The following is a 20,230-nucleotide window of genomic DNA, read 5'->3' as shown; positions in this document are numbered from 1 at the left end:
CGATCCAGGTTCATTCTTTACATGGAAGAAACCATTATTTTCAGAGAAAAATTCTAGAACCAAGAAAATTTGTTAGGTGCTACTAGTACAACATTAGAATAAGTAGACGACTGTTAGGGAAGGGGCTACAACCGTAAGGTGGCCAAATGCTCCTGTTACCCAACAGCTTTGACTATTCCATGTACTTCAGTGCGTATTTACTGTAATTATTGGGTTGGCCAAAAAGTTCGTTTGGGTTTTTCCATAAGATGTTATAGAAAAACCTGAATGAACTTTTTGGCCAACCCAATACTATGTGAAAAATGTTCTGGGCAGGATGCATAACACAAAGATGAACAAGTCCTGATATTTTGGTAGGAAAACATAAAAAGCACAAGGGCTTTAGTTTAATTTATTGATTTCTCCCAGAGTTAACATATCTCTAATTTTATAATGAGAATCAATGGGCAATAGGATTTTTGCTTTAATTGCCATCTTTGCTAGAAACATACTCTCTTTAAACTGCATATATGTGTCATGTGGTCATATTTTACAGCCACTGAGGGGTAAAATTTTTAAAATAATGCTGAATTTTGAGAAAATAATGGTCAGCAAATACATTTTCATGGATGGGACAGGAAGCATATTCTATTAAGGTGACCTTGGAATGGTCCTCTAATTACTGTAAGTTGGAGACAAATATTTTCCTCGTACTTTTCAAAGCTTCCCTCACCACTGCAGAAAGTACTAATGATTTTTACAGAGTTGATTCTTGATCACTGGAATGCTATATTGAGTTGTCTTAATCAGTGGGATGCTATATATTACACAGATTGGTAATTAAATTATGCAGTAAAAGTGATTATTATGTATAGCACTTTCCAAAAGTTAGCTTAATGATCACGTATACTTAAATAGTGCTTTAAAATTTCCAAAACAGTTTTGGTAGGATTTTGAGCCTTAACCATCTTTGATCCTCATTTTTAAATAGGAGATGAGGAAATGAGGGTTCAGAAATTCCCTCTCAGGAAACTGAGGTTTAGAAAGAGAACTTGCCTAACATCAACAGCATTAACCGCTCTTTGGTGCTGTGTCTGGTTTAGTACACCAAGCTGGCTGCTGGAAGAGATGTTGTCAAGAGACGTTTACCTATGTACTTCTAGTCACCAAGAGAGGAGGCAGTCTACTGGTCAATAGCAGGGGATGGCAAGGAGCTTTGGAGTTTCACAGATTTAGGCTTCATCCTGCCTCTGCCCCTTCCTAGCTGCTTTGAATCTGTTTAACACAGGTAGAATGGAGACAGAGGTACTCAAAATTCAGGGCTATAAGAATTAAATTATAAAACGCTTGTAAAGCATTTAGCACAGTGTCTGGTACGACTCATACATGACAGCTTTAATACAAAGTAGCAACAAGACTACTTGGTAGGATATTGAAAAGCTATGTGAAATAGTCAAAAACTGTTCAGATATAAATTAGTATAACCCTTTGGAACAGAATTTGGCATTTTCATAAAAGCTATCAAATACAATATGCATACAAACAATCGATTCTTATTATTCGCAGTAGTTATGTTCTATAAAGTCAACATGAACAATGAATTAGTGAATACTGAACCACTGCTCTTAGGGAAAATAAACCTACATACACATACATCTCACATCGATTTCATAATCTTAAATCCTGGAAACAACTCATCTTGGTAGGTTCTGTTTTCTTTGTTTTACAAGAGAGAACAAGGTTCAGAAATATCAAGTGACTCCTGAGGCTGCCCCAATAACAGGCATCAGAGCTGAAATTTAAACCCAGTCCGGCTGGTCCCGGAACCAGAGGTTCCTGCCCTGTGCAGCAGTGCCCCCTGTTGTCTCCTCCTCTGGTCATCCTTGTATGAGAGCTGAAACTATGCAGAGCATCACCTTGCTGAATCTCATCTGGGAAAGTGTGGATCATAGAACTTAAATTTTTCACTGCTCTGTGTGTATGTCTGCAAAAGTACCACACAGTACTGATTTGGGGTTACAAGTAAATTTTACTGAGTAGGTGAATATGCAAATACCAGAAACTGCAAATAATGAGGATCAACTATTCACTGTATGTGTGTCCACGCATATACATATACATTACATACATATGTGTATATGTGCATACCTATGCACACAGGAACAGCAGAATGATTAGTAATCACTTCGGAATGCAAATGGAAGAGGGTAGAAGGATAGACTTTTTTACTTCGTAAAAGGAAAAAAAGGATATAGGCAATGTTTACTTATACACATGTAGTTTTTAAATTAATAACAAGATGAAAGTAACATTTAGAAGAAAATGTTCGAAGGGCTTGAAAGGGCCTATACTGAGAAACTGGAAGCAACAGACCTAATATTTATTACTTAGCATTGTATCATGGTTAAATCTGTAACATCCAGATGGAATACAAGGAGAAAGACACTTGAATACCTGCTACTCAATATTACAGACAACTCAAAGGGCTCAATGGGAATATTGTTTCATGGAAGACAGAGACAGCTTTAAAAACTTAAATCAAGGATTTGATTTTATAAAAGGAAGACAGTTATCAGAAATCTGTGAACAAACAAGAAAGGCAAACCCTAATTCAAAAACTTGGGTTATCTAACATGCTATGAGTGTGTTAAAAAATATACTACCGGGTATGGTGCTTTCAGGTCCATTCTGGTCTTTGTTAACTTCTATCTGATGGATTAATTCTTCTTTTTCTTTTTCCAGCTGACTATTAGCTAATCTAGAACACAATGATAATGTGTTAGAAAAAGACAGACAGACACTGCTCCACAAAATACATGAGCATTTCTTTAATTGTGTGAGGTACAGTGCTTAGAACTTGCTGATATTTATAAAGGTAAACATTTGTCCATTTACTCTTCCTGCTGCAATGCTACCGTTCTCAGAGATCAGAGAATCAAAATCCTTCATGTTCTTAAAATCTGATCTGATGTCATTTTCAAGAGTAGTTTTTCTCTTGCAGGGAGGAGCCTCACAAAAGTATGCTACACAGAGCCTTGGAAGATTTTTTTTCCTCATTTCTATTAACATTTGCCTTTGGAAGCTAAGGTTTAATACATTCTATGCTATTAAGAAAGTTTAAATTACAAACTTGACACCTACATTAAGATCTGGTTTACCCTTTTTTTTAGCATCCATTATATAAAAGAGTGATTGGCATTAGAAGGATGAAATGAGGCTGAAAAACCTATTAGGCAGCAAGGTTGAAAAATCTTAACTCTCTAGATATAGCAAACGTCGTTATATTAAAAAATAATTTTTAAAAAGTAGTCATATGAACAAATAATATACCTAAGAACTTGAAGCTCCCATTGAAGGCCTTGCTCTGTTTCATCACCTTCAGGAACATGTTTGAGAATCTCAATCTTTGGGCACAATGAAAAGTTAGAAGACAAAGTTTGACATGGAAACATGAGGTTTTATAAAGATACTTTCAATGAAGCATGATTTTAAAAGTTGAGTTTTCAAAAGTTCACATCGCACATCTATGGTGATCTATCCACTATTCATTCAACAATTACTTATTGAGGAACGACTGCATGCCAGGCATTGTCCTAGGCACACTGGATACAGCAGTGAAAAAAATAAGCAAAATCCCTTCCTGCATGATCCTGCGGTCCTTACATTTTTAGTGGGGGAAGACAAACAGTGAGCATGTGATGTGACTGGATAACACTTCAAGATGGTGGGAAGGGCTATTAAGAAAAATAACCTAGGGTAAGAGGACAGAGTGATGGAAAGTAGTATAGGTTTGGGAGGGTCTGAGGAGCTTGCATTTAAGCAGAGACATGAAGTGCGGGAGTGAGCTATGAGAATATTTGGGTAAACAGTATTCTAATCAAGGGAAACAAAAGCAAGGCCCAGAAGCTTGAATGAGTTTGGTTTGTCCCAAGGATTGAAAGAATGTCAGCATGGCTAGAGCACTATGAGTGCTGGAGAAAGTAAAGGTGAGGCTAGAGAGGAAACCAGATGCCATACCATGTAGGTCTTTGCAGGCCATGAAAAGAACTTAGGATTTTGTTCTGGGGTAATGGGAACCACTGGAAGATTCTACGGATGGGACTGCTATGATTTGCTTTATACCTTTAAAAGGATTACTTGGCAACTATGTGGAAAATAGGTCAGGGATAGGGAGAAGGTGAAACAAGGCAAGAGCAGAAGCAGGGAGACCAGTTAGGAAATTACTGCTATTCAGGTGTGAGAGAATAGCTTAGACTAGACTGGCAGTGTTGGAGGTGCTGAGACATCATCAGATTTGGGATACGTCTGAAATAGAGCTGACAGGATTTAATGAAAAAGACGCGGGGTATGAGTGAAAAGAAAGGAGTCTATGATCCAAGGTTTTTGACTTAAACAGGTGAATGGTGGGGCCATTCACTTAGATGGTCCTTGTAGGAGAGGAATTAGTCCAGAGTTCATTTTTACCTACATAAGACAATGCCAAGGGGTGGTTTGAAATATGATGCATTATTTTATCACATAAAGAAAAATGACATTACTTGCCTGTTGCTCAAGGTCTTCCGTGTATTTCTTAACTTTTTGTTCCCTCTCTGTTGCTTGTCTTACAAGCTGTTTAAGATCAGTAAGGCTTTTAGTTTTTTTGGCAATATCAGTCTCCAATTCTTTCAACTTGGTTTCATACATTCTAAAAGTATAAAGGAAAAAAAATGGTGTAGACGTGGAAAATAATTTCTCTCATTGATTTAAAAGCCAGTTCAAGTTACTGCACTAAAAATAAAGAACATCTTATTACACTGTTTCTTCTAGTCAAATCTTTTCCTACATATTTACTTAGCATTAGGTGACAGCAAGGGATAAGTACCCCTAACTAACAGACAGGCCAATTAAATAGAGGATTTAGATGTTTCCCAAAGTTATAACAAGGATGGAGCCTGAATTTTACCACTGTCAAAGATTAAAATCAATACCTTTTCCAATCACAAAGAAACAGAAATTAAATTCATAAGAATATCAAATTCTGTATTATTGAATATTCTTAGGAAAATACTTAAGAGAGAAACTAAAGCATTTAATACATACACACGCGCACACACACACACACACACACACGTAGGAGGTATCCAGGTAGAGCAAAACCAAAACACTGCTGGGAGAGGGAAAAGAATGTGTAAAAGCAGGGGTAAGAAAAATGGCATAAGATGCGGGAGGGATGAAGCTTGTAAAAATCTAAATAGATTTGTAAATTTTCAAGAAATTATCAATAGTTCAAAAAAAAATCCAGACTCCAAAAGAAACTTCTAAAACACTGAGCCAAAATGGTTTTACAAACCCATCATACCACCTTAAAGGAGACAATGCTTATAACATTCAAATTTTTCCAGAGAAAAGAAAAGAAGGAACACTTTGGCAACAAAATCAGGTAAGGACAGGATAAGGAAGGAAAATTATTATCTCAGTATTACAACAAAATAACATAATTATTATCAAAGAGCCTGTGATAAACCTTAGGAACCTAGATTAGAAGGCAACGCTCTTAACCTGACAAAAGCTATCAAAGTGGTGAAATATCTGAAGCTCACTCCATCATTCAATTCCCAGCTCTAAATGCCACCCAGTCAGAGAGGCCTTCTCTGACCACCCTATCTAAAACAGCTCCTGCATCACCCCGGCCTGTCTCAGCAGTCAGTACTATAAAGCTGGATGTGGAATAGATGTTATTAGTTTGTTGAGTAAATAACAGAGCAACTATAAAGATTTCAGCATGAGCATAATGGTTAATGGGTACCAAAAGATTATCTCCAAACCACTTTACCGAACTGGGTGTCTAATCCCATCTGCAGACTTTAGTAATTTTTTTGGTGGATTTAGGGAGGCTTGAGGCCAAAGATCAGAATTAGCCTTCTGTCAAGTGCATTCTACTAGGACTTAGTTTGTTTTAAATGTGCTTACTGAAGGCCTACTCTATGCTCAGTTACCTGTACAGTTCTCAGACGAAAAACACATAACTGATCTACAGGGCAAAGTCATCTTCAGTTATGGTTAAATCTCATCACCCCTTCAAATATTTATAAACTCTATAAACCCTTTTCACATTAATAATCTTTTCTGCAGCCTCACAGAGCCCTTTTTTAGAAAAGAAGAGGACAGGGATTATCATTTCCACACATATCAAACTCACAGAATAACTGTAATTTACTTAAGGGCATAGTGAGAAATAGGTATTTCTAAGCCCTGGAAGCTACCTGGCTCTCTGAAGGAACCTAGTCAAAGCAGGGCTTTTAGAAATACATCTAACATAAAGCAGAGTCTGGCATGCAGCAGGTACTGAGTAAATACCTGCTGGATAAATACATCTCGAAGCAACTCAAAATTCTTTGAGTCCATGTGTGATTGTAGAAGGAAATAAAGGACCAACCAAGAAATCAACTGATAGGGTTGCTGGTTGAGAGCCTCTGCTGGAGTCCAAGCAGGAAAAAGAAGACCCCTTCTCCCCTTTATACTATCACACATATTATTTCATTTAGCCCTCACACTAGCCCTCTGACAGAACTAAGAAACAGTTACGGGGGAAGAGTAGATTCTGAGTACTCTCAGTATGATGTTAGGACAGGAACCAAGGACCCTTCTCCAAGACTGCCTGGCCACCTGGGCCTTCTTATCGACCTGCAAAACCTTTCTCTTTTCTCCTTAGACTTGTCTGATGGGGGCAAGTGAGTGCAACAGGCCCACTAGGGGGCGTGCTGTAGCCTCACAGGGCTAAGATTCCCATCCCAGCTGCAGTGATGGTGACTGCCAATTCACATCAAGTCCATTCTAAACAGCAGGCAGATATCCAAGGGGATACTGAGATGCACAGACAGAAGGAACTCTAGGAATATGGTAAAATAAAGATGCGTTTGCCTTCTGAAATGGGGCCAGTAGATGTCAAGAACACCATTTCATACAGGATGACTTTATTGGGAAAGGACGTGGGCAGGATCTCACTGGTCTCTGGCTTCTACATACACTCCTTGAAGCAGCTGCTTAACGTTGGAAGTGAGAATGACATCAAACAAAGCCTTTTACTGACTCATCAGAGTTATGATGAACCACCTCTGGTGATAGTGACAATGAACATATGAATGTTTACTAGTGAATTCCTATCACCTCTTTCATAGCCACAAAGTTGATTTGACAGGCAGGAATTGCAAATACTTGCAGAAAAGGCTCAAGGGATGGGAGAAAATCAAGTGCCAGAAAGCAGAGGCCAGTAAGACACTAAAACTGTTTGCTGAATTCATCTGTTGAGGCTATTTGAAGAGCAAGATGCCCAGAACATAACTCCAAAATTGCAGTTGTAGCTGGAGAAAAGCAGCACCCAGGAGAAGCTGGGCACCATCAGTCCAGGCTCATGGCTGACAGCAGCTTCGTGATGCCCACCCAGCTCCAACACCCTTAGCCCAGCCCCAACTCTCCTCTGTCCCATGCCGACACCCCAATTAGTTAAATATTTTAAGGAAGAAAAAGTGAGGATCATGTTAAAACAAACAACCAAACAGTTCTTCACGAAAGAACTAAGTGAATCAGGATACTGTCATATTCTTTAAAAACAATAATGGCAGAATTAGAGCTCATTAAACTGTGCAAATTTTAAACTGTTTGTTCCTACCTTGTAACAACAATTGATTTCCATCTCTTGCTGTCAGCACCTTCAAGCTGTGGACCTCTACTTTCTGCCAACTGTAATCTCTTACCAGTTTCTTCTAGTTGAACTGTCATCTTCTCATTTAATATCTCCAAATTATTCTTAGCTATCCGTAATTTTTCTGCAGCTTCAGTTTCCTATCATTAAAAGCTAATTAGTATATTATGCCAAAATGTAATACTGTTCTCATGGATATAGTATATTCAAAATTATCAATCACTACAAACGAGAAAGAAAATAACCTGGACTTCTAAATGCCGATAAACATTCCAATAAAAATCCAATGTTTCTTTTACTCTAAAACAGCAATATGGTCATAATAATTAGAACAGATCATGTAAATGAGGTTAGAAAAATACATTTACAATATCTTACTCTAGTGGTTACTTTAAATTTGTCATATTTGTTTGTAATAGTTAGAGAAAATGGGATAGTTTATGTCTTCAGATTTTTAAAAGATGTTTTGAATTTTTAATACCTGAGAGACATAACTATAAGTATAAACTATGTGTAAGTACCACAGATTATTTCCACTATTAAACATCCATATTCACAGCACAGTATCACTCTGGCCTCACAATACATTCATATACCACTGTAACTAGTTTAAAAATATTAATTGCAATTTATTCACTGGATCATCCATATAAATAACAACACTTATTTGTCTGGGGCAAGGAATATATTTTGCCACTTAAATAGAAAGGAATCTTACTGTTTAACAAAATAGTTTCATATACCCTTTATGGTACATCAAGCATTATTCTAAGACATGTGCATAAATATTAACTCATTTAAACCCTGTAGCAGCTCTGTGAAATAGATATACTCAATATTCCCAGTTTTATAGATGAGGAAATTGAGAGAAGGAGAGGGAATAGTAGATTCCCCTAGTTTCCACAGTTAAGAAGTAATAAAGCGGGCTTCCCTGGTGGCGCAGTGGTTAAGAATCCACCTGCCAATGCAGGGGACACGGGTTCAAGCCCTGGTCCGGGAAGATCCCACATGCCGCAGAGCAACTAAGCCCGTGAGCCACAACTACTGAGCCTGCGTTCTAGAGCCCACGAGCCACAACTACTGAGCCCACGCGCCACATCTACTGAAGCGCGCGTGCTCTAGAGCCTGTGCTCTGCCACAAGAGAAGCCACCACAATGAGAAGCCCGCGCACCACAACGAAGAGTAGCCCCCGCTCGCTGCAACTAGAGAAAGCCCGCACACAGCAACACAGACCGAACACAGCCAAAAATAATAAATAAGTAAAAATAAATAAATTTATTTAAAAAAAAAAAGTAATAAAGCTAGGATTTGAATCCTGGCTATGTGGCTTCTACATTATACTGCCTCTGAATTTATTAATTTTTTATTTTCAATGTTCCTCATAGTGAAAGGATGGTGGGTATAAAAATACATTTCCTGGATGAATTGTGAGATTGGGATTGACATATATACACTACTATGTATAAAATAGATAACTAATGAGAACCTGCTGTATAGCACAGGGAACTCTACTCAATGCTCTGTGGTGACCTAAATGGGAAGGAAATCCAAAAAAGAGGGGATATATGTACACATATAGCTGCTTCACTTCGCTGTACAGCAGAAATTAACACGACATTGTAAAGCAACTATACCCCAATTAAAAAATAAATAAATAAAAATAAAACAAAACAAAACAAAAAACAACACAATTCCTAAATCTCTTAATACCTACTCTGAGTAGATACTCTCATCAACTTTTTCATTCCGTTTTCCCAAAATGTAGCAGTTAATTAACATAAAAATAAGTATAGTCAATAATGAAAGCCATACTTTTTTAAGTTCTTTACGAAGCCTTTCATTTTCAGCAACAATTTTCTCTGTGCCTTTGGTCTTGGATTCATAGTGCATGCTCAGCTGACGTCCAAGATGAACTTTGAGTTTTTCTAATTCAGCCTAGTAATTAAAAAACTCTACATTATCAAAACAAGGAAATAAACGATGATCTTGTAAACTCATAAAACTTAGTTTAACGTGGTTTTAGAGACCATATTTGATATAATTAGAATTAAATTCTTCCCTTTAATACTGGTCATCTAGAGCAGAGGTTCCCAATCTTGGCTTAGAATGAGCTGATGACTTTAAAAAAAAACCACAATCCTGATGGTAGGACCAATCCCAAAATAATCTGATCAATCTCAAGATTGGGGGCTTAGGCAGCTGTATTTTTGAAAATAGATACAGTTAATTATTTTATGCTGCCAGAGTGAGAAGCAATGGCCTGGAAATAATAAGATGACCAAGTGATGCTACTCTAACTACTCTTAGCCTTGTCTCCAACATTTTTTTTTCTGTATGTGTAAAATAGCTACTGCATCCATTAAAGCTACTTTATACACTATATTTTAAATTGTCCTTAAAAATTAATAAAAATTGTATCAGTAAAACATTCTGTACAAATGACCACATTAAAAATATTACCTTCAATTTTTCGTTTTCCATTTCAATATTAGCCATTTTTTCACTGGTTAATATTCCTGATGCTTTTTTCAGCTGTTCATTTTCCCTTTGGACTTTTTCAACTACTTTTTTCATTAAACCAATGGTTTTTTCTAGTTCTGGGATTGTCTTTCCACTTCTACCAGACTAGGAAAAAATGTTAACTTTTTATTTAATCAAATATTTTAGAGAGTATAATATAAAGTACCAAGAATATAAGAGGTTTATTATTAAACTCATTGTTGATTCCTAACATTTGAAGCCAAGGCTTGTATGACTTCAACTCATTATAATAACCCTGTGAAAGAGGAATTATCCTTACTTTACATACAAGAAAATCAAGACTCAAAGAATTTGATATTCCTAAAGTCATGCAGCTAATAAGTAACAGCTTAAACCCTGGTATACTGGAAAGAACATTAGTATAGTAGCATTATAACTAGGAATCTGCCATGGATATCATAAAAAATAATTATAAAATGTTAGAATCAGACCAAGGAGCAGTTAGTAGTTACCTCAATGAACAGATGGAAGATTCCTGGAAGTTAAATGTTTTCAAGGTGTAGAGGGATATGCAATGAAAAAAGAGATGGTATAGAGTCCAAGTGGAATAAAAAGCATGTAAGATGAGACAGATGATAAAATACATTAACTTGAAACAGAGAGAAAGCTTAATGATGTTTTACATTATAGATGCAGCAGAATAAAATTGAAACTAGAGGCACTAGTAAAGGCATATCAGTACAGTTATGACATATCCAAACTTTTTTTTTCATTTCCAGCTTATCACTTCTGAAGCCAAAACAAACATATGGCATACTCTCACATACTCACCCCTCTAACGTGGCCAAGTTTCCTCTCTACTTCTGCTTTTTCTTTCTTAAGAAATTCACACATTTCCTTCAAATCTCTTACCTGATTCTAGAAGATTAAAGAAAACATGTAACAATTTAACATAGCTATAGCCATTGAAAAGGAAAGGCAAACAATTCATCTGAACTATCAGTCTCTTCAACTGTATAGCTGAATTAAACAGGTGGGTCTTTACACCAATGAGGAGGATTTTGAACCATGACGTATGCTGAATTAATACAACAGCATTTTGTATATGAATTTCAAGAAATATTTCCTGCATTATTGCCTTAGTGTACAATATAAATTTGAGTTTAGAACTCCTGATTTCAACTCTCCCATAGATTACATATGTAGAACCTTACCCATATAGTACAGAGAAAGAGACAACTGATCTTCTGACACTGGTTCTAACAGTGTAAAAATCAGAATGAGAAGCAGGATATAGCTTAATTATACCATTACCAGTGGAATTAACAGATTGCTGATATTCTAAGTTAAAAAACACAAATGAAACAATCAGTCAAGAGAAAAGGACTCCCTTAAATAGGATAAGATTTGGAAAACCAAAAATAAACTTATTATAAACATCAAAATAAAGTAAAATTTCTAAAAGAGACAATTATCCTAAAATATTTTTTTTTAATTTAAAGACTTTATATTTTTAGAGCTATCCTAATATTTTAAAGTGTGACAAGGGTTAATTAAATACATCAACCATCATCTTGCCACACACATGAATTTGAACTTGCTATTTCTGTTGCCTGGAACTCTTTTTCTAGTATCTGTATGACCTACTTCCTTACCTGTCCCTTAGCTCTCTGCTAAAATATCACTTTATTAAGGAAGCCTCCCCTTACTACCCTATTTTAAAGAGCAATCCCATATACAGTTGACCCTTGAACAATGTGGAGGTATAACTTATAGTTGGTCCTCTATATCTGCAGTTCCTTTGCATCTGTGGGTTCAACCAACCACGGATCAGGTAGTACAGCAGTATTTACTACTGAAAAATATCCCCATATAAGTGGACCCTCGCAGTTCAAGGGTCAACTATACCCCTATGCAACACACACACACACACACACACACACACCCTTCACACTAACTGTGCATTTTCTTCTTAGCACTTTAACATCAGCTGACATATTACATATTGACTTGCTTACCTATTATGAGCCTTCCCTTACTGGAATGTAAGCTCTACAAGTGCAAGAATTTTTTTCATTGCTGTTTACCAGCACCTAGAAGAGTACCTGACACAAAAAAAGGCCCTCAACAAATAACTGTTAAATGAGCAAATGTAGAAAGTATAACACTACCATGATATTTTATGAATATGAGTTTCTGACGTCTTCATAAGCTAACATGGTAAACATAACAATTAAGTAGGGAGAAAAAGGCATTAGATTTCCTAACTATAATAAAGAATATTAAATTTACCTTTAATCTTGGCAAATCTTTATTTGCTTGTTCAAGCTGAAATTTTAATTCAATATTTTCAGATGACAACTTCAAGTTTTCCCTCTGGAGCTCCTGATCTTTTTGATAATGATCATCTGACTCTATTCCTGAAGTCTTCAGGAAAATGAAGTTAGGAATATTTTTAAGGTGTAACATATAAAAGCTACATAAGACACACTGGATAAGAGAACACTACGCTGAAAGGGAACATTTTTCCTCAAAGGAATGAGAAAATTGGAGAGCTCTAGAGAAAACAACCATAAACGAACAAACAAACTCACATGAGAAAAGGTAATCAGTCTGTTGTAATTAATATAGAAAGCAAAGTCAGTATGAGTTAATAATGTCCACGCATATAATGCCTCCACGTATACTCTCATAATGACTAAACGAATTTGTGGTGGTCCTTCCAGGGCAAAAATAAAGTACTGTTACCTGTTACAGATTGTCTCATGCCCCAACCCCCACCCAGCCCCACGTTCATATGTGAAGTCCTAACTCTCAGTACCTCAGAATGACCTTATTGGGGGATAGGGCCTTTTCAGAGATAACTAAGTTAAAACAGGGTCATTAGGGTGGGCCTTAATCCAACAAGGTCTGATGTTCTTATACCAAAGGGAAATGTGGACATACAGACATACATAGAAGGGAGACACTGTAGAGACGGGGAGAAGCTAGCCATCTGTGAGCCAAGGAGAGAGGCCTGGAATAGATCCTTCCCTCACGGCCTAAAGAAGCCATCAACTCTGCCGATACCTTGATTTTGGACTTCTGGCTTTCAGAACTGAGAGAATACATTTCTGTTGTTTAAGCCATCAACTCCGTGGTGCTTTGTTGTGGTGGCCCTAGCAAACAAATCTACAAGCCTACAAAAATGCCTCAATTCCTCCTCCTTTAGAAAGCTATTCATCATTCCTTGAGCTAAAGTAATCACTCCCTCCTCTGAAATCCAGTAACACTTTATTTGCATTTCTTTTGGTATGAATCCACCTTGGGTTATTATTTATGTTCATTTTCAGTTCTCATTCTAAGCTATAGATTATTTGAAAGAGAAATCTGTGCTTGGTTACTTTTTCCTATAAAGTGGGTAGAATACCCCTTACCCTCATAAACTTGTTAAGAGCATTATATGAGATAATTTTGTGAAAGCACTCAGAACAGCTTTAGTTTTTTCTCCCCCATTCCATTCTCTATTGGCTTGATCGACTATCAACTCAATAACTCCACAGACATTATTATGATTATCATATTATTATATTATATATTTATATACTACACATTACATTATTATTATTAAAGTATAATATTCTATAAATACATTTATTATACATGGCTCTGTAACATCTTTTTAATTAGCAGTAGGTTAAATACATTCTGACATATTCACCATTAGGTTAAAAAAAAAAAAGTAAAAAAAAGAAAAAGTTTTCTTAGGTAAAATGCAGTAAAAGTAAAGAAATTAGAAAATAGGATACAGAAATGTAAAGAAATTCTGGGCTGACCTTTGATTCTGACCTGAGGGCATACAACACAACACTGGCAGAAACACTGCATGTATCTACCTGATTTCTAACTGTTTGAGGGAATGTGTGTGCGTATGAACATATATAGTGGCAAGAAAAAGAAGAGAGACATATTTCATGGTGTCAGTAAACTATAGCAATATGTTCCTACTTATTCTCTGTCAGATAACCCAAGTATACATTCTGATTCTACTACTATTAAGGTTAACACTAGGCAAATCATGCCACCTGCAAGGTCCTTTGTTTTTGTATCTTACAAATGAAGGCACTAGACAGGATGATTTTTAAGATCTCTTCAGACATGGAAATCTATAGTTCCCTATCCCTGAGCTCTTCTGTCTCCCTTACTTCATCTCTTCAGTCTATGATAGCTATTTAATAAATGATAATAAGTACCCCTAACTGATAGATATAAAATATACAAAATTTCATTCACAGAAGAGAATAATTCTATCTGATGATATTACATGAACTGCTGAATTTTTTCAACAGTTCTCCTCACTAAAATATGGATGCAATTCTTTGTGTAAGTGAATGTGGATCATTTTTTCCTCCTATTCTCAGAAAACAAAACTAAAAGTATTAGTTGAGATTGTCCAAATTTTTGGAAAATAAATTCTAATGAAACTTCTATAAAAGTAAAATAAATAAAATCCTTGTATAATCAATTTTGGGGGAACTTCCAAATTGTTCTATAGAAGAAGAATCCTGTTAAAAGGTATACACTGCCAAAAGTCAAATTCTTAGTGGATGAGAGTTAGCGATAACACACAGTGGAAGTCTCAAATTCTCAATTACTTATTATCAAGTGAAAAAAAGAAGCATTATGTACCTGGATAAGGAAACGAAATAAGAATTAAGACATTTTCATCCATTTTCTCTTAATTTAAATGTCTGATTTAATGAGAATGAGGACTTAGGTGACTGGAATATCTGAAGTGGAAAGGAATGAATGAATGAATGAATGCTATTTGATTTCAACTGGGAACAAACTTCTTATTCTGTTGAATAAATTGACCAAAAGTAGTGTGTGTATGTAGAAAGTTCATAAACTGTAGAATCAGACCTGCATTTAAATCCTGGTTCTGCATCTTCTTGATCACTAGAGATGTTACTTATTCTCCAAGCTTCCCACATAAAGTAGAAATAATTCTCTGCAGAGTACTGTGAAAAGTATACCTAGGCAATACATGTAAGCTTCCTTTTCTCATTATAAAAAAGTATCTGTTACAATACAAGGCAAAAAGACCATCAAAGGAACTTGCTATATATGTTAGAATGTTACACAGCATCATAACAGATTTTTACTGATATTATTCATTGTAGTGAAATTTTACTTGCAGTGAGATCTTACAGCATGCTGAAGTAGAAATTTCTAAGGCAAAACGAACTCATCTAAAATGCCTTATTTTTGTTATTCTGTTATCTAATCTAATACTTTTTAAGCGAATACCAACGGTAAAACAGTGAGTACTGAAATGAATCAGGAAATGTACAACCACTAAGTTTTTGTAGGAACTAGTCAAATATTAGGGTTTAAGGAGAAGTTTATTAACAATTAATATTCTTTACAAATCCTACACAATTTGTTTCCATTTGCACCATATACGTATACTACTTGCTATGAGAAAACTCAGCCAAGAGAGAAATAAAGGACTGCCATGTACTCAAACCTGGGACGCTTCATTTCTTGGCTGGACTGACACATCAGTTTCAGAGTTTGCCTGTGCCTCCTCCTCAGCACACTGCCTCACTGCAGCAGCGCTTGTGGCGTAACCACAGTCCTCCCCAGCAGATTCTTCTGGATCCGTGTGGTTGTTGTGACTCACATCTTCAGCTATGTGTCCCTTTTCTTTCTCATTCTTGCCTAGCTCATTCTCTTCCTTGTTTTTATATTCCTGTTTATTATTTTCACAACAGTCTTGATTAATTTTTTCAACGTTACAATCTGGTTCCTTTTCAAAATTGGAGTTAAAATCCGTCAAGGTACCATTAGTTGACCTAAATGGACTTGATTTACTATTTGGTCTTGACTCAGATTTATTTAACTCAGTAGGATCTACAATATCTTCTGCTTTGTGTTTTTCTTCATTACTGTAACACTGTAGAATATTCCTAGGTACCTGATGATATAAGTTGTCACTAACATCTATTCCTTTCCTATTTTTAATTCTGAGTACTGTTATGGGGTTTTTTTGGTTCCTGTGTAAATTGTTCTTTTTGTGAAAAATATTATGCCTGTATTTATTAACACTGGTAGCAAGAGGAGAAAGCGTAGCTGTGTCACATAACAGATTCTGCTTGAAGCAGACGAAAGAGAAGAAACAGGAAAAGAAAAGGAAAAAAAATAATAAAAATATACACATGAATGTTTTAAAATAAGATACAACAAATAATTCTACATTAATGAGACTTTAGAAAGAAAAACGAGAAATGCATCACATATGTGAATGGAAATAATGTTATAACATACCTTCCTATTTTATCTAACTATATGTTCTTGTCACAGCAAAACTCATAACTACATTTAAAAATCTCCAGAAATCATTTGTAATGACATTTTATGCAAAGCATAAAAATCATAAGTTTACCATTATTATGTAAAAAGGATTATAGAAGTTAACATACATCACTACCTAGTAAAAATAAAAGTTGGATTTATTTCATTAATATTAATGAGAAGGATCTACTGTTTTTAGCTAGATAAAGGTAGAAGTTGATTTCACTTTTAAACTTTAGAATTAAAAAAAGTGAAAAGAAAAGATGTGCACTTACCGAAGGCCTAGAATATGCATCCTTTGAAAACTGTTTTTCTAAAGCATGAAGTTTTTCTTGGAGGTATTTATTTTGTAAACGTAAATCTTCTATAACAGAATCTCGAGGAAGAGCCTGATGGGCCCTATGAACAACAATCACAGACTCTTTACTGTTCAAACTTCCAACTTGTTACTGTTTTATCATATTAAAAAATAGAAAAAAATATTTTTAACACTGTATTTCTTTTAAATTCTACAAAACTTGAAAACTTCACAAAAATTAAATTAAAATGTGACTATATTATAAACTGATCCTCTACAGAGGATTCACGGCTGGCCTCCTTTAAACCATGAGTTAAAAAAGGTATTTTGATTAAAAAAAAAAAAATACATTAGCATTTGTAAAGAACATGCATCTATTTTGGGGATTGTGTAAAATAGCGGAATAAAAATACCTACTATTTTTAAAACATTATATAATAATTTCATAACATCCATGCGCTTCTCAAGATGGTCAAGGATTTTATAAGGTTCTTAGTGGAGCCAGATAATAATCTATTTCTTCAATTTATACTACTCACCTGCATGGCCTACAAGGCCCTCCGCTATCTGGCACAAGCACACCTGTTCAGCACATTTGTCCAGGACTCTTCCCTTACTTCGGCAAATAAATCCACTCTTACCCACACATGAAAGATTCACTCCTGCCGCTATGTCTCTGCTAGGGTTCCGTTTTCTCGGAATGTCCTTTCTGCCTTTAAAATCTAGATCTGATTCATAAAATTCGGAAATTCACATTTGGACTGAGAATACAAGTTCAATCTCTTTTATAAAGTCTTCTCCAATTACTTCAGCCTCCACAGATTCATATTAGAAAAAAAGCTATTAAATATCTAAAAGTATTAGAAGGTTTCCAAACTAAAATATTTTGATCCTTGCGAAAACTGCAAAGGAGAATAAAAGGATTCGGTTTTATTCTGAACATATATTTAGACTAAGAAAAACAGGGAGGCTAGGACCAGACAGTAGCTATAAATAGATGTCAAAACAAAGACAAATGTTTCAATCATTTTGTTCTTCTCCATCATGGAAAATTCTGAAGAATTTAAGAAACAATAACTTAGAAGGAAATGAGATGGAAGGTAGGTTGAAAGCTCACAAGGACCTTGAAAAGTAAGTATTTTACAGATTGGGACAAAACATGAGAATCTGAAATATCAGCAAACAGGTGGCAAATTTACCTTTTCCTTTCCTCTAGTATTTCCTGACCTGAATACAACACAGCTTGAAACCTGAAGATGAGCGTCAGCACAGAGGGAGAGAGCTCCAGGCAAGGCTTAAAGTTCTAGCTCCACTAAGGAGAAAGGATGCTTAACAATTCTCAGAGACAGTGCAAAAATCCCTCTTATTTTTCTCTTCTATGCATTCTCTCACGTCCCAACCCTCAGGCAATCTCAAGGCCGTGGTGGCAGAGGCTGCAATGGGAACTCACAGGAGCCAAAATTTTTAGGGAGAGGAATCTTCTTCTCCAATTGGTAGAGCTGTAATTAATAAGGTGGGAAGGCAAAGTAGTGCCCCCCACCTCTGCCACATCCCCTTTCTGCCCTCCTGCTGCTGGCTTAGCTGCAGACAAGAGCACAATAGCTGAAGTGCACAGCGCAACAGGGCAACAGATTTGGTTCAAAGTACCAAAAAGGGGAGCCCGAGAGAAACCAAATGTATCAGGGAGATCACAGAAGGAAAGGAGCTCAAGAAAGGAACCTTATAAAGTTGTTTATGAACTTCTGGGCTCACCCCTGAGCATGAATGTATGGATCTGATCCTAATCAGAATATTAAAGACTCTGAGAACTGAACAGAAGACAGCCCACATACCAGACTGCCAATAGGGAGTTGCATAGGCAGAACAGGGCCAAAGAGCATTGTAAAAGCTTTGAAAATGATACCGGAACCATAGCCCACATAAAGCAGGTTAGCACATGGGGCCTGAACCTATCCGGACTTGCTAAAACAAAAATATATCGGCATTTTCCATACAATTTAACCAAGATCCAGAGTCACAGAATATAATATTCAAAAGTTCAAGAATATAATCCATATTTATGTGGCATAAAAAAGCAGGAATATCTCAACTCACACGGGAAAAGAATCAACAGAACCCAAGTTTAAGATAACACACATTTATTATATCAGTTTCTACATTTCCATGTATTAGCTTACCTCATATATGATATGTCATTTTCTAGGTCAAGATTTCTCTTTTTTAATTCTTCTAACTCTTTTTCTGACTCCAGTGCTCGTACTTCCATAACATGATCAACAGTCATGCCAGTTGTTTTTAGTTTCCTCTGCAAAGTAAGTTTCTCTTTATCAGCTCTGTGGGATTTAATACAGAATCATGAAAATATACCATTCACTGTTTGGCTTGTTCAATTTATTAAATTGCAGCTTCCTTATTGTAAGGCCAATATACAAAAATTGGATCATTCTGTATTTGCTATGAGCTAACTTATTTCAAAATTATAGGAAACTACACTTATAAATTGTTAAAATATATTTAATACACATTTTAAAGAAAATAAAAAGTGAACTATAGATAATAAATGATAATTAAAACTAAAAAATTTTTCATATTATCAAGTACACAAAAACTATATAACTTCCAGGTCAATTAAAGACTATACATAATTAATTAGGCTTACATTAAATTTCAACTCACTTGGCAAAAAGATCCTTCAAAGTATTCAATTGCTTTGTTAGAATACAGACTTCCCCCTCTTTCTCTTTTAACCTGTTTCGAATACCCTCTATTTTGGTTTGCCATTTTTTACCTTCTTCCCACCTAATTACTTCTTCTCTGGCACTCTGTAAATAATAAAGGAGGAAGAAAATTACCAATATTGTTTTTTAGATTGATCAATTACAATTTACTAGAACAATGGTAAACCAATACTTCATAAAGAATATGTAAACAGGTTCATTTTGCTATGTCACTTCTAGAATCTTTAGGCCTGCCAAGCTGTAAGCAAAAATGCCCTTCAGTCTAAGATTCTGTATTCTATAAGTTGACAGATGAAATTCTGGGGAACAGTCTGGACTAATGCCAACACTCCTAAAGGAGTCTAATACAAATGGATGATGACTAAAGTAAACTTCCAACAAAGAATGTATATGTATAAATGACCAACCCGATTTTGTCAGCCCATAGCAATCTCCTAGTATCACAACTCCTTTAAATCTTCAATGCACATTATTTCTCTTATTCAACAGATATTTACTTAGTGTGAATCATGCACCAGGTACTACTCTAAGTACTAGGAATAGAAACAATGAATAAACCCGACAAAAAAGACTTATCTTCATGGGTATTACAGTCTAGTTTATGTTGGTTGGTTGGTTGGCTAGATTAGGGGAAGGGAGCAAAATATAGACAAAAAACAAGAAAAAAAAAATTTTGAAGTATGTTAGCTGGTGATAAGTGCTTTAAAAAAAAAAAA

At 35.7% G+C, this 20,230-nt stretch overlaps 2 protein-coding genes across 12 annotated transcripts in view; both read right to left on the bottom strand.

The window, feature by feature from the left end:
• The window catches only part of CEP290 (centrosomal protein 290), a 96,650-nt gene that overhangs the window by 1,876 nt on the left and 74,544 nt on the right, over window positions 1–20,230 (bottom strand). For 6 of the 11 annotated variants that reach the window (XM_082418818.1, XM_082418814.1, XM_082418819.1 and 3 more), the window contains 11 exons: window positions 19,453–19,598; window positions 18,954–19,109; window positions 16,754–16,877; window positions 12,435–12,569; window positions 10,974–11,060; window positions 10,122–10,286; window positions 9,474–9,596; window positions 7,628–7,800; window positions 4,522–4,663; window positions 3,310–3,383; window positions 2,643–2,737 (listed from right to left, as the gene is read on the bottom strand). In XM_082418818.1, coding sequence (XP_082274944.1) covers window positions 2,643–2,737; window positions 3,310–3,383; window positions 4,522–4,663; window positions 7,628–7,800; window positions 9,474–9,596; window positions 10,122–10,286; window positions 10,974–11,060; window positions 12,435–12,569; window positions 16,754–16,877; window positions 18,954–19,109; window positions 19,453–19,598 — 1,420 coding nt within the window. The other 5 variants (XM_082418820.1, XM_082418822.1, XR_014252177.1 and 2 more) reach the window with 5 other exon arrangements.
• On the bottom strand, window positions 12,576–16,747 carry LOC309640393 (uncharacterized protein). The gene has a single exon (XM_082419112.1). The coding sequence runs from the start codon at window positions 16,342–16,344 to the stop codon at window positions 15,646–15,648; it is 699 nt and encodes a 232-aa protein (XP_082275238.1). The 5' UTR covers window positions 16,345–16,747; the 3' UTR covers window positions 12,576–15,645.

The sequence above is a fragment of the Balaenoptera physalus genome (genome assembly GCF_965194825.1).
Source record: "Balaenoptera physalus genome assembly, chromosome: 13".
In the NCBI taxonomy this organism is placed as follows: Eukaryota; Metazoa; Chordata; class Mammalia; order Artiodactyla; family Balaenopteridae; genus Balaenoptera; species Balaenoptera physalus.
This window is presented reverse-complemented; position numbering and strand designations above follow the sequence as displayed.